This window comes from Lolium perenne, chromosome 6 (assembly GCF_019359855.2).
Source record: "Lolium perenne isolate Kyuss_39 chromosome 6, Kyuss_2.0, whole genome shotgun sequence".
In the NCBI taxonomy this organism is placed as follows: Eukaryota; Viridiplantae; Streptophyta; class Magnoliopsida; order Poales; family Poaceae; genus Lolium; species Lolium perenne.
This window is the reverse complement of record NC_067249.2, coordinates 207452914-207466536: the sequence shown is the minus strand read 5'-3', so window position 1 is coordinate 207466536 and position 13623 is coordinate 207452914. Positions and strand designations below refer to the sequence as shown.

Below are 13623 nucleotides of genomic sequence, written 5' to 3'. Positions count from 1 at the left end.
GCCTCGGGGGCTACTCCCATCGGGAACGCTATTCGCGTGCCCGATGAAATTATAAAAAAGAGAGAAAGAAGAAGAAAAAGTGAGCATATTTCGAGTTATATAAATAACTCTACATATACTCCCATCGGGAGAGCAATATAAGTCATCCGTTGACTCAATAAAATGTGCTATTCCAACAGCCGAAAAAGCACTCGACAATATATTCTCAGAGCGCCAAAGTTGCGATCAATCTCTGAATGCCGCAAAACTTTGCGAAGGTAAGACCCCAGATCTGTTCTGAGTGGCGTGGCGCCGTCTCTGACGTCGTTTTTCCTTCTTTTTTCCGTATCAACAGATACGAAGAAAAATCCTAACGGACGCGTTAGGTATCCGATAAAATATGACTGGGACTTGACAGAATGGTAAGACCTTAAGCGGCACCTGTCGAAGTTTACACCAGTATCCCGAGATCATGTCCAGGGATGTGATCTTGAAGTAGGTTTTTGCGGATTGCCACTAGAGCAGTTAACTAGTACCTGATCCGTCAGATGAACTAGCCCCAACTACCATTATCCATGTACAATATATAATTTCGTATCCAAAGATATGTGGTAAAGTTTAGAGCTATTGAATAAATATAAAGTTGGAGATTTTCCCTGACTCTGCGATTCAAGCAAAATCTCGGGGGCTACTGACATAGGCATCCCCAATGGGCCTGCCGAAGATGGTACCCGGGGTTTACTGAAGGCCCACGACCCGAAGGATAAGAAGAATCGGAAGCCCAAGCTGCTAGTTAAGGAAAGTTAGAGTTGTATTAGGAGATAGCACTTGTAATATTACGGGATGAGTTGGAAACCCTCCCGGACTCTGTAACTTGTGTATTACGAATCCCTCTGCTCCACCTCCTATATAAGGGGGAGCCGATGGACAAAGAAAGCATCGATTCATTGTCTCACAAACCCTAGTTTTCATATCGTCGAGCACTTTTCGGCTGAAAACCTTCGAGATCTACTTGCCCTCTACTTCCAACTAAAACCCTAGTCTACAACCCGTAGGCATTGACAAGTTAATCCCTTGTCAATCGGTACTAGGGTTTTCGCGACGGAAGGATTATATAGGCGAAGGGGCAGAGTCGGGGGACGCCCGAGGGGCCCACCCCATATGGCGGCGTGGCCAGGGGTGGGCCGCGGACCCCTATGGTGTGGTCGCCTCATGGTCCCTCTTCGTCTCCTCTTCGGTGTTCTGGAAGACTCCATGGAAAATAAGACCGTGGGCTTTTGTTTCGTCCAATTCCGAGAATATTTCCTATGTAGGATTTCTGAAACCAAAAACAGCAGAAAACAGGAACTGACGCTTCGGCTTCTTGTTAATAGGTTAGTGCCGAAAAATGCAAAAAAATGATATAAAGTGTATATAAAACGACATTAAACTAGCATGGAACATAAGAAATTGTAGATACGTTTGAGACGTATCAGACGCATCATCGTTGTCAAATTGCATGCAATGCCCCCAGAGTGAGCCATCTCAACAATCATCCATCCACAAGTCCCCAAGTCGGAGCTAACTCTGAGAGGATGCCCCCAACCGGTCTAGACCGAACCGGATCTGGGCCAACACCACAATCCTTCTCCCCTCCCCCATCCACTGGCCACCACTTTTGCCGCCAACAATGTTGTACCGCCAGCCCGACTAGTGCAAGGAACAAAGCCCGGGGTCCCAGATCTAGTGCGCAAGAGGCTCCCTAGGCCAAGTTGTCAACATCGCCACCCTCGTTCCCGAAGACATTGGCCGCCATCCGCTGGACGTGCAGGGCACATCAGCCACTACACGTGTTCCCGCCACCGGTATGGCGACGAACTCGCCCATGGCCGCTGCCTCGGAGTCCTCGCGTCGGTCGACCATTCGCCACCCCTGACAGTAGAGCCCGCCAACACACCGCACGGGAGAACAACATCCCCACCACCTTCGACGGTAAGGCCTACCACCACGGCGGTAGCAGGAGAGATCAGGGTGAACGGGGAGGGGGCGAGGTTGGGGGGCTTGGGTTTCCCCTAGCGCTGCATGAGGGCGACACGAGGGGAACTGGGGATTCTGATCTGCCTGTGATTTGATGAAAACATTTACTATTTAGAATGTTGTCAATGGTTGAAAGGTTGATTTGCTTCACATGAACTAGCCACCAAAGCATAGTACAAGAACACAATGCATGTCTAAAGATACTAGTCTAGTAGAAAACAAGCCTTTCGTCAGACCCCTTTTGTTCTGGCCATATCCTGGGCCGGGACCAAAAGAATGGCCACGTACGGCACCCATATGTCCCGGTTCGTTAGGATCATTTGTCCCGGTTTGTATCCCAAACTAGGACTAAAGGGTTTTGCGGCCCGCTGCCGCCTGTGGTACCTCCTTTAGTCCCGGCCGGTGACACGCGTCGAGACTTAAAGTCAAACGGTTCGTTCCCGCGGAAGCCGATCGTCGCGTCGCCATTACTGGCATGGAAACCGAGTGTCATGCGCCGCGTGGCCACGGGAATCTGAGCCGCGGGTGCCGGCAGCTAGCCACGGGAATTGATCACCTGGTGGCTGGCATGTTCATCTTCATCTTCCTTTCCTTTATATGCCTCACATCTTCTTCACCATTGCCACACACATTCTTCTCCATCTCATTTCCTCTACCAAAAAGCTCTCCTCTCCGTCGAAGTTTTTGGACTCAATGGAGCATCTCGCGCGCGACCCGGCTCCTCGAACTCGGGCATACCACCTCATGGCCGAAGGGAGTTCTTTCAATGTCACGGTCGCTCTCCGTGCAAGAAGGGTGGAGAAGTGGATCCGCGCCGTGAAGAGGTACTATCTCGACAACGCACCAATCAAGTGCGTCGGCTTGGACTCAGATGGCGTTCGAGAATTTGGTATTCAGATTTGTTAGGATGATGAAGTTCCACAAGTTCTCAAGAAGTTCTTGCAGGACGAGACCATTAGATTATGCGGCGCGGCTATCGGCAAGGATGTGGAGATGCTGAGTCCGTACGGTATTCATATTATTTCTGCGTTCGACCTCCAGAAGATACTTTTGAATCCCACAAATAATCCCATTCCGAATCTATATGATCTAGAAAATTCTATCATTGGATAAATCTTGAGAAGAAGAAGAAGAAGAAGAGGAAGAAATACAAGAAGAAGGATGCCGCGCAAGAAAAAAAAAAGAAGATGGACTGATATTTGGGTGAGCCAATGTTCCATTGAGCTACGAGCAAGTGTGTTATGCCGCTCTGGACGCTCGTCTGGGCTTCGAGATGGCTAGGAGTTATTGGACGCTAGTTGGCTACAATAGCCATGTTGATCGTCTCAACATTTAAAGAACTATGTGTCTTTCTATAAATCGTCTTCAATATATATCGAACTATGTGTATGAACTATGTGTTTTTCAATGTATATCGAACTATATGTATGAACTAGCAACATATTTCCTTGTGTATTTCACATCTCTGCATTCACTCAGTCCTGGAGCACGTTTCTTGTATACCTAAGTTATATTAGTCTATGCCTCTCCACGTCCACCTCCATCCACCATCACGTTTCTTGTATCTCTGCATGCCGCCACCTCCACGTCCACCTCCATCACCATCACGCTACAACCGGCGCTCCACCATCACGCTGCAACCGAAGAAGATGCAGTTCCAATTATGGTCTACAGATTTAAAGATATTATTTGTTCAATTGCGACTTTACAGATTTAAAGATATTAATTATTTGGCCATATTATATGAATAATTCATATATTATTTGATAATAATAATAATAAATTAATAAAAACATAATTATTTCATATTCAAATTTCTCACATTTTTCTAATAATAAAGCATATATTATTTGTCCAATTACGGTTTACAGATTTAAAGATATTAATTATTTGGCCATATTATATGTATAATGCATATATTATATGATAATAATAATAATAGATTATTAAAAACATAATTATTTCATATTCAAATTCCACACATTTTTCTAATAATAAATCATAAATTATTTATGCAATTGCGGTTTACAGATTTAAAGATATTAATTATTTGGTCATATTATATGAATAATGCATATATTATTTGACAATAATAAAAAAATGAATAAAAATTAATTATTTCATATTCAAATTCCTAACATTTTTCTCATAATAAAGCATATATTATTTGTCCAATTGCGGTTTACAGATTTAAATATATTAATTATTTGGCTATATTATATGAATAATGCATATATTATTTGAAAATAATAAAAAATGAATAAAAACATAATCCTAAAATTCCTCACATTTTTCTAATAATAAAGCATATATTATTTGTCGAATTGCAATTTACAGATTTAAAGATATTAATTATTTGGCCATATTATATGAATAATGCATATATTATTTGATAATAATAATAATAAAACATAATTATTTCATATTCAAATTTCTCCCATTTTTCTCATAATAAAGCATATATTATTTGTCCAATTACGGTTTACAGATTTAAAGATATTAATTATTTGTTCATATTATATGAATAATGCATATATTATTTGATAATAATAATAATAAATGAATAAAAACATAATTATTTCGTATTCAAATTCTTCACATTTTTCTCATAATAAAGCATATATTCTTTGTCCAATTGTGGTTTACAGATTTAAAGATATTAATTATTTTTCCATATTATATGAATAATGCATATATTATTTGATAATAATTATAAAAACTAATAAAACATAATTATTAAATATTAAAATTCCTCACTTTTTCTAATAATAAAATATATATTGTTTGTCCAATTTCGATTTACAGATTGTTTTTGGTTTCAAAAAATACAGAAATGTGACACAATGGTATAAGAGTTAATATGATTAATATGGTAGTATTTACAACAAGGTACAATCACATTCGCGGGAGCACGGCAGGAAAGAACCAAGAAACTAAGCATGCTGAGGGTGGAGTAGTGTAAGGATGGGTGACCGATCGAGAAGTGATAACCAAGTCTATAATTTAACTACAATCCAAGTGAGAGAGGAACAAGTCAAACAATTAGAAAAGGGAAAAAGAAATTAGAAAAAAGAAAAAAGAAATTAGAAAAATAAAAACATAATAATTGAAAACAATAGTTAGTCCAGTTGTATCGCGGCCACGTGGAAGGATTACGAGCCGGGACTAAAGATTCTCCAGCCCAAACCCTGTATCGTGGCCACGTGGAGGCTATTTATCCCGGCTAGTAACTGGGCCGGGACTAAAGGCTTAGTCCCGCCTGTATAATCCCGGGGACTAGAGCCCGTTACGGGCCGGCACCGAAGGCCCTATCTCCACTAGTGGATAACAGTAACACAAATTTAATGAAGTAATTTGGCCAGTCGGTAAGACACTTCACAATTCTTATTCCTACTTTTACTGCGCACAAATAAGAGGAACGTGACCTCCTCACTGGATAGCTCATTGTACAAGTAGACATCGATCGTCAGGTTAGCATACAGGAACCACGCCTTCACCCAGCACATGACACGCAGCGCAACGAGTGTTGCCCCTGAGCTATTTCCCGATGTTCTGATACCTGTACAGCTTGGCGCATGTAAGGTAGTACCCGAAGTTGACGGCGACCAGCAAGGTGAGCAGCCAGTAGAGGTTTTCCAACTTGGAGGCGTTCATGTTATCTGGCAGCCAAGTCGTGGAGCGCTGAACAATATTGACGAGGGCGGTGCTGAGGTAGAAGCCGAGCGCGACGATCATGGCCATCATGCCCGTGGCGGTGTTCTTGAGGGACGGAGGGAACTCCTGGTAGTAGAGCGTCACCTGAGCCGGGAAGTGCAGTGCCTCGCCCGCCCCGGACACGGCGAACGGCAGGATCAGCCACATCGCAGACAACGGCGACACCCACATCGGGTTGCCCTCCTCTCCGTGCGCGCGCACGGTGGCGGTGCGGCGGCGCTCGACGATGGCGGACGCGGCCATGCTCAGCACGGTGAGCGCGTGGCCCACGCCGACTAACTGCAGCGGTGTTGGTGTGTGCCCAGTGAGCCGCTTCCAGAGCGGGAGGAGGATGCGGTCGAGGAGGCCGAGGAAGATGACGACGGAGAGTAGGCTGGCAACGATCATGGAGCCCGCCGGCACGTTGAAGCGGCCCACGGCACGGTCCATGACGAGCGCCTGGAGAACCGTGAAGTTAATTTGCACGCCGATGGAGATACTGAGGACGATGGCTGCGCTCCACAGCGGCAGGATGCGCACCACCGTCTTGAAGTCCTCCACCTGCTCCACTGTGCAGATGCGCCACGGCCGCACCACTGAACAGTCTGCTGCGTCCAGGTCGCCATCGGCGATCAAGGCAGCACGGTTCAGGAAGCTGCACACGATCGACAAGTGTGTCATTGTTAGAGAAATTCTCATGTCAACCAATTGTACACAAGAGTGTTTTTAATTAGCAAGATTTTTTTGGTTTATTAGAAATTAATCGCTACCATTTGTCGTTACCGTACTCCATATATATACTGCTAGTGGAGATCTCGTGTGATCACTAGACATGCTTTCATTTTAGAAGTACTACGCTACATCTCTACCAGAACCGTGACCTACCAGCACGTTCTCTAACCTCCAACCTGCTATCCTGGAAACTATATACTATACCCCGTGACGTTATACTAGCTAGTGTCTGTAGGTCCGACTAATTGCACAGCTGAAATTTCCAAGATATGCATGTTGGTTCTAGAATGCATGTGAGCTTACAATTTATTCGTTCAAGCTCACACTCGTCTTGTCCTTCCATTTTTTAGTTGAGCCGTACATATACATACATTTTAAGTACGTCTAAGCAGAATAGCTTATTCTACTCCCCTGGTAAAAAAAAGTGTGAAATAAGTAAAATAGTGCGAAAAGTGGTATTTGGCTCCAAGGATCTAGTGAGCTCGTTTTTACAATAAACGAAAAAACTACCATTTTCACAAAACCTTTAAATAGGTATAAGTACATATATACATGCATGTCTAGTATGTATGACAAAATTTGCATCAAAATAACTTTTTAAATTGTGGTTTACGCAAAGAAGACAAACATTGGAAGTAAAATGCAGTTATGTTTGGCCTTTTGAAAGCCACAACTTCATAATTTTTTGTATCCTAAAATAGTGTGTACTCTCTCTGATTCATATTACTTGCAACTGGTATTGATGTACTTAAAACTAAAATATTTCTAGATACATCTATACGAGTGGAAACTAATATGGATCGGAGGGGGTACTATAATTTAGCAAATCACCGCAGGCAGGTAGAGAACATGTTCATGTATCCACATAACTTTTTAGATTTTTCTAAAACTTCTAAATATAATTTTTATTAGTTTTGAATACTGAGTTCACTAGAGCTCAAGAGCACAAGTAGTCTACATACGAATCTCCTACATCTTTGAATGTTTCATTTTTTTTTGTCTTTGGATTTTGTGTATTATTGATAAATGTTCTCTGCTGTTTCTTTTGGGATGTATGCAGCTTAATTATGTATGCCGATCCTGGGTGTACTCTTCTGCTTGTATCACCTTATGTAACAATTGAGAAACATCAAAGCTCCCTTTCTCGAAAAATAATTCGTAATTAGCAATCTTAAATCAAAGTAGCATGGAGAGGGACGTGTATCAAAGCATTTATTCTTCTGAGTAGACGTACGTGGTAGCAAGCTGGCTATACGAGGCAACCAATAACATGAAGCGGGGCTATGTGCCTGTGTACGATCGGTCATCGGTGGCCCTCGCGCGCGATCGTTCGAGATAAACGTAACAAGACGTGTCGGACAAGTGGAAATGGCGGGAATATATGCACGCGGAAAGCCATGCACGCCCTCTATGATTTTACTCAAAAGGTAGCATCTTGATGAATTAACTACTCCGCATGTTGCTATATATTCTAGCCTAGCTTTGTCACGTCACGCATCTTGATTCTTGACACACTAGCTATCTATTTCTTTATCTTTGCGGGGATTAGCTATATCTACTTCTATAAGACATAAAATAAGCATCGCTAGGAACGACCAAATTGTCACAATATATAAAACTAAAGGTTTGGAATGTTTCAACGGATTTTAGGAGACATGTGCACTGATACTGCAAAAATAATGTTATAGCGGATAGGTCGACACCACAGGTCTTAGTCTACCGTCAGTAGTGGAGATCACCACTAAAAGGTAGCTGAAGACCTGTTTAGTGTTGGCTCTACCGGTCGATCATTTCAGTAACCGCCTGTTGTGACACATTACCGGTTACGGGTTCTAGCACCCAGAGACTGAAATTATGGTCAGTCGATGACACTCCCTCCGTTAACAATTACCGCACGATTTAGGTTTAATCAAACTCAAATTTTATAGTATTTGATCAAATATTTAGAAAATATCAATATCTATAATATAAAACTTATTGTATTAGAATCTTCGTAAAGTATATTTTAGATTATATGCAATTGATATTATGAATGTTGATCAAACTTATAAATTTTAATTTTAACTAAACCCATAACACGAGGTAATTATAAATGAAGGGACTATAAATCACAAAGTTGATGGTTCTGTCAATAATGGAACTCTACCCAATTAAAAAGCTCATCTACTAGCTCGCGTATAAATATGTTGTCCTAGCCCTAAATCATTGTCCTCCCCCATCTCTCCTCATGTTCCCACAATGTTTTGTGGTAGCGAGAGGAAGATAACTATGGGTATAATCATCTTTACACACAATAGATTATTTGGATAATATAACTATGATTCAAATAGCTAAAGAGATCAACTTTAAAAATAGTGCGAGACTCGGTCAATTGTTTGGTGTGACTAGGATGCACCTAAATGTTATCAATCTCACATTGACGCACAACGAGGTCCTTGGAACAAGCAAGTACATATACACCTAACAAAAGGGTTTCTACACAATCACGTTTTCATTTTTTGCATATTGAATTTCAATGATGATATAGCAGATAATGTCATACAATAACATCTTTAATTGCAAGCCACGTCAACTTTTTTACATGCATGAGATGCATGATACTACCTATGATACTTTTATTGTGGGTAGTCTTAGGTTCCACCTGTTTTAGTGGGTAGCTCATGTGACTCCTCAAGAACTTTTCATGTTAGTCTTGCTTGTTTAATTAGACGTGGTCATTCGTGGCATCGTCACTAAACATACAAATAAATATGGATAAAGAGAAGGTGAAGCTATAGAAAACGACTTCAAAGGACGTTGATGTAACTGTTAATTTAGTCACTGGTCTTGATAATTGTAGGTGTGTCAAATTCTTCAAACTCATGGATAGTGAATAAATAAAAATTGTTGATGTGTACAAGTAGATTGCCTATCTCTTTCCGTTAGTTCGGACTTTTGTTTCAAGTGGCTAGTGCATGAAGCTTAACAAAAATAAGATCATTTGCTAAAAGTAGAAAAGGTTTATTCATGCGATTACCTCCGTTTGAAAAAATATATAAGCCCTTTTAGAAAACTAGTTAGGCAGTAATTTCAACTATGGTTGAGACATATGGTTAAGACTTGAGACTCAGCATATTATAAACTAGTGCAAATAAACATTTTTCTTACCTAAAGCTGTCGCCGGGAGCTTGGACGCCGTGGCCCGCGGTCTTGCTGTCCGTGTCACACCGACTTGGCCCGTTGTAATATTTTAACTCCTCTGACGCCTCCATGCTGACCTTTCTCTTTCGCACGGCGGCGACGACCACCCTAGCGATCCCCGTGAACGGGCTGCCCTGAGCGGGGGGCTGCCGGTAGTACCTCGCGCCAAGGAGCAGGGCCGCAAGACCGACGACGCTCGCGGCGCATGAGATGCCGAAGCCGAGAGCCCAGGACACAGTGTCCTGGATGTAGACGATCAGTGTGGCGCCGAGCACGGAGGAGGCGTAGAGGAAGATGAAGTACCAGTTGAAGAAGACGTCCCGGTCGGCGGCGGCGTCGAACTGGTTGGCGCCCATGGTGGCCTGGTTGAAGCGCGCCCCCGCCGAGCTGAGGCAGAGCAGGAACACGCCGGCGTACAGAGCCGCCATCTGCCCGGCCGAGGCCTGCTCGCACGGGCCGGCGCCGGCCTGGCACGCCGCGGGACGCAGGACCCGAAGGCTCGCCGTGAGCGTGAACATCACCAAGGACTGCACGCAGGGGTGGCAGACGTCAAGATCGAGATGTATATGTGTGGGCAAGGACCGCACGTACGCAGGAGTTGTAGTCTGTCGTTCGAATTACCAGGACGGACATGACCATGGCGACGGCGACGATGGGGTAAGATCCGAAGAAAGCGTCGGCAACGACGGCGCCGAGCACCGGGGCAAGGCTGATGGAGCCGGAGATGATGGTGGAGATCTGCGCGGCGTCGACGCTGGGCACGTTGTACTCCGTTACCAGGTAGACCACCATGTTGGACATGGCACCTCCAGCCGCCAACCCGAGACCCAGGATTGCCACTGCAAAACATCACAGGAACAGAAACATTCAGACATGCCTCATGCTTATTCACAGTCCACGAACGTACGACGAAGAAGTAGACAGACCTGCGAGGAAAGGGAATGTGATCCATCCCCCCTTGCTGTTCTTGGGATCTCTCGGTTCCTTGAGGGACTCGTGATCAAAGCTGGACTTCTCCTGCAACTCTTGTGCCTCCATACCGTCTCACTTGTTGTTTCTTTGGCACTTGCAATTATTGAGCTAATTCAGGCAGCTGCTGATACAGCTCCCCCAAGACAGGCACATATATATAAGCACTCGGGCGAAGGTGAGTGTCTGCAGTGAAGTGAGTGAGACATTTGCAAGGTTTTAGTATATTGTCACACACTCACACTATCAGTAGGCAGGCGCAGACAGGTCATGGTAGACGGAATTCTGTAGTATGTGGTGGTGTTGGCCAGCTATCTCCTTTCATAAGAGAAAATGCAGGTGAGTCTCCATAGTATATTGTTGTCTTGTGCAGAGAATAGTCTTGTTTAGATTATTTAGAAAAATATTCTCGTTTATAGTACCGATGCTCAGCTTTTTCAAGATAACAACTCCCTCCAATCCTTAATAAGTGTGGGAGGTTTAATTTAAATTTATTCTAATTTAAACTAAACCCCTACATTTGTTATGAATTGGAGAGAATATTAAAGTTTGATATACATCTGCTTCCGTACGAATTTTATGTAACTCTCTTTCTTTACAGTGATATGTAGCTCTCTCTTTTTCTGAGGGAAATATGTAGCTCTCTTTGCTAAATCACAGGACACATCTATGTTGGCCAGTCTAAATTGACTGGGATTTTGTTAAGCCTCAGTTGATTACAAAAATTCAACTCCAATTTAGTGCAAAATAGGTGAGAGCGTTGAAACCTCACATCTCCATAGTAAGTGTATTGTTTTCTTCTGCATACAGCAATCTTGTTTACACCTTGCTGTTCAAAAAGAGAATTGTCAATGTTTGATATATGTTTGCTTCTGTGCCAATATTCCGATAAGTAAATCTCATATAAAATGCGGGGACCATATATATTGATCGGTCTATGTCTCAATCGACTCAATTTTTTTAAAGAATCAGTGCATTTAAAAAAACAAATTTAGATTTGGTGTACTTTTTTTTAATATCAGTTATACTTTTTAAAAGCGTAAGTTGTACTTTTTACGGAAGTACAATTAGACTCTTCTCATCGAGTGGATACTTAACACAATCTCCATGAACCGGGACTTTGGATATCCATTAAGAGCATGGCGATGTTGCAGGGTGGAGTGTTTCCCCAGCTTGCCACGTCGACTCTGATGGTTTCGAACGCCAAAAAATTGAACGACCTCCTGTGGAGGAGCCACAATCCTCATGACTTAAAGAAAAGTGGAGCAAGGTTAGCAGAGTAGGATGCGTTAAACCTCGGTTATTTTGATAAATCTGAAACATTTTGGAAACTTCAATGCGAAATGAACTCTCTCAGAAAGTATAGGACTGTTTTGCAACCCTCACAATGGCGGTTGGATTGAATGGGCAACCTCCTCGAAATAGGAGGTTGCCCATTCAATCCAACCGCCATTGGATTGAATGGGCAACCACCAAATGTTTCGCCCTCCGGCAGGTTGGTTCGTTGAACCGCCATGGCGGTTGCTCCTTCACCCAACCGCCAGAATTTGTGGCTGTTGCAAAAGGGGTCAGATCCGGTTAAACTCTTGGAGAGAGTTCGTTTTGTGTTCAAGCTTTCCAAAAAGGTAAAAAACAAAATGAAATGTACGAAAGCTTTGCCTTTTCATTTAAACTAATAGAGTTCCAAATAATGCATGGCCTAAGCCCAAGAATGTTACAAAAGAACTCAATCGACCACATCGCAGCCTCCTCCATGATAGGAGGGAAGATAATCGTTTGAGGACAGCGACTTGTTTTGGAAGACACTCACATTCCATGTCGTTCCAAATTAAGCTTCCAAGATACAAACATGGCCAAAGAAACGATGACCTTTCTCGGTGAGTTTAGGCATGAAGTCACCCGGAGCCACCAACTCTTCACGGACGGCTCGGCAGCCCAAGATGCAATATCAAGACTGTAGAGGCCGACCCGCAAAACCTCAGCATCTTATTGCATCGAAATAGTACAAGTTGAAGGAAAGAGAGAAGGAGGGATCGCTGAAACTCTTATTGCATCGGCATGGAAATGTTTGAGACGGTGGCCTCAATCATTCCAGTTTGCACCCGTGGCGTCGTGGAGCAGCACCGTAAAGAGAAATAGTGGAAGTAGAAGCAGAAAACGTCTGCTGAGACATGACGTGGTGTCACGGTCCGACAGTTTTTCCTGCCGCCACCGTACTTGCGAGTTGTGATATCTTGGCGGGCGCATTAGCATTGAGGAAGCACCAGGCACGTAGCTGTTGGTGATGGTGGAAAATTACGGATAACTGAATGATTGAGCAATGAGCGCACTAAACTAAATTTCAGTGATAGATCAGATATTATGTTTCAACGCTGATAAAGCTAGCAAAGTGGCCGGCAGATATGCAACGCTCATCAGTCAGCAGCCAGAAACGTGTGTGCGCATTCAGGCGGATGTATGTCCATGTGAGGTACTGTCGTTGTTCAGACGTGCGAGTGCGCGATCCCAGCACGCATAACAGTAGACGAAAATTAGAAGTGTGATCAAATATGTATGTCCCATTGACTAGAGCTTTATCGGACCCTGACATGCACGCGCGTGCTACACGAGACAAGGGCAGATGAACTAATAGCTGACCTTATCAGTGGAAGGTGGGAGTACTACGTAAGAACATGTCCCCAGCACGCACATGTGCTGCTGTGCATACCACCTGCAGAATGAACGTTGATGGGTACGGCTTTAGGTTTGTATGTGGTCATGTGGATAGTATCTGCTAGTAATGGACAAGCAAGATCATGCAGTGCAGACTGAATTGACAATTGATTTGTGCCTTTCTAACAGAGAGGAAACATACAAATGAACCAGGTGCCACAACACATCTCGTATAGCCACTCTGTTCATGATCGTCTCTACAATGAGTGAAGAATTAAAACACATTTACAAAGATATCTACACGGTTGTAAGTCATGACGACTGATATTTTTAGCCAACATAGATGACAGCATGATCTACAGATTGGACCGTCTTACGGTTTTCAATGATTATATCTGTTTC

The 13623-nt window shown here is 43.2% G+C and overlaps 1 protein-coding gene across 1 annotated transcript; it reads right to left on the bottom strand.

The window, feature by feature from the left end:
• Positions 1-5361: 5361 nt before the first annotated feature.
• On the bottom strand, positions 5362-10833 carry LOC127306264 (protein NRT1/ PTR FAMILY 2.3). Its single transcript, XM_051336880.2, has 4 exons — positions 10527-10833; positions 10222-10439; positions 9568-10127; positions 5362-6343 (listed from the first exon to the last, which is right to left on the bottom strand). Exons 1-4 carry the CDS (start codon positions 10636-10638, stop codon positions 5533-5535), a joined length of 1701 nt encoding a protein of 566 aa, XP_051192840.1. The 5' UTR covers positions 10639-10833; the 3' UTR covers positions 5362-5532.
• Positions 10834-13623: the final 2790 nt, after the last annotated feature.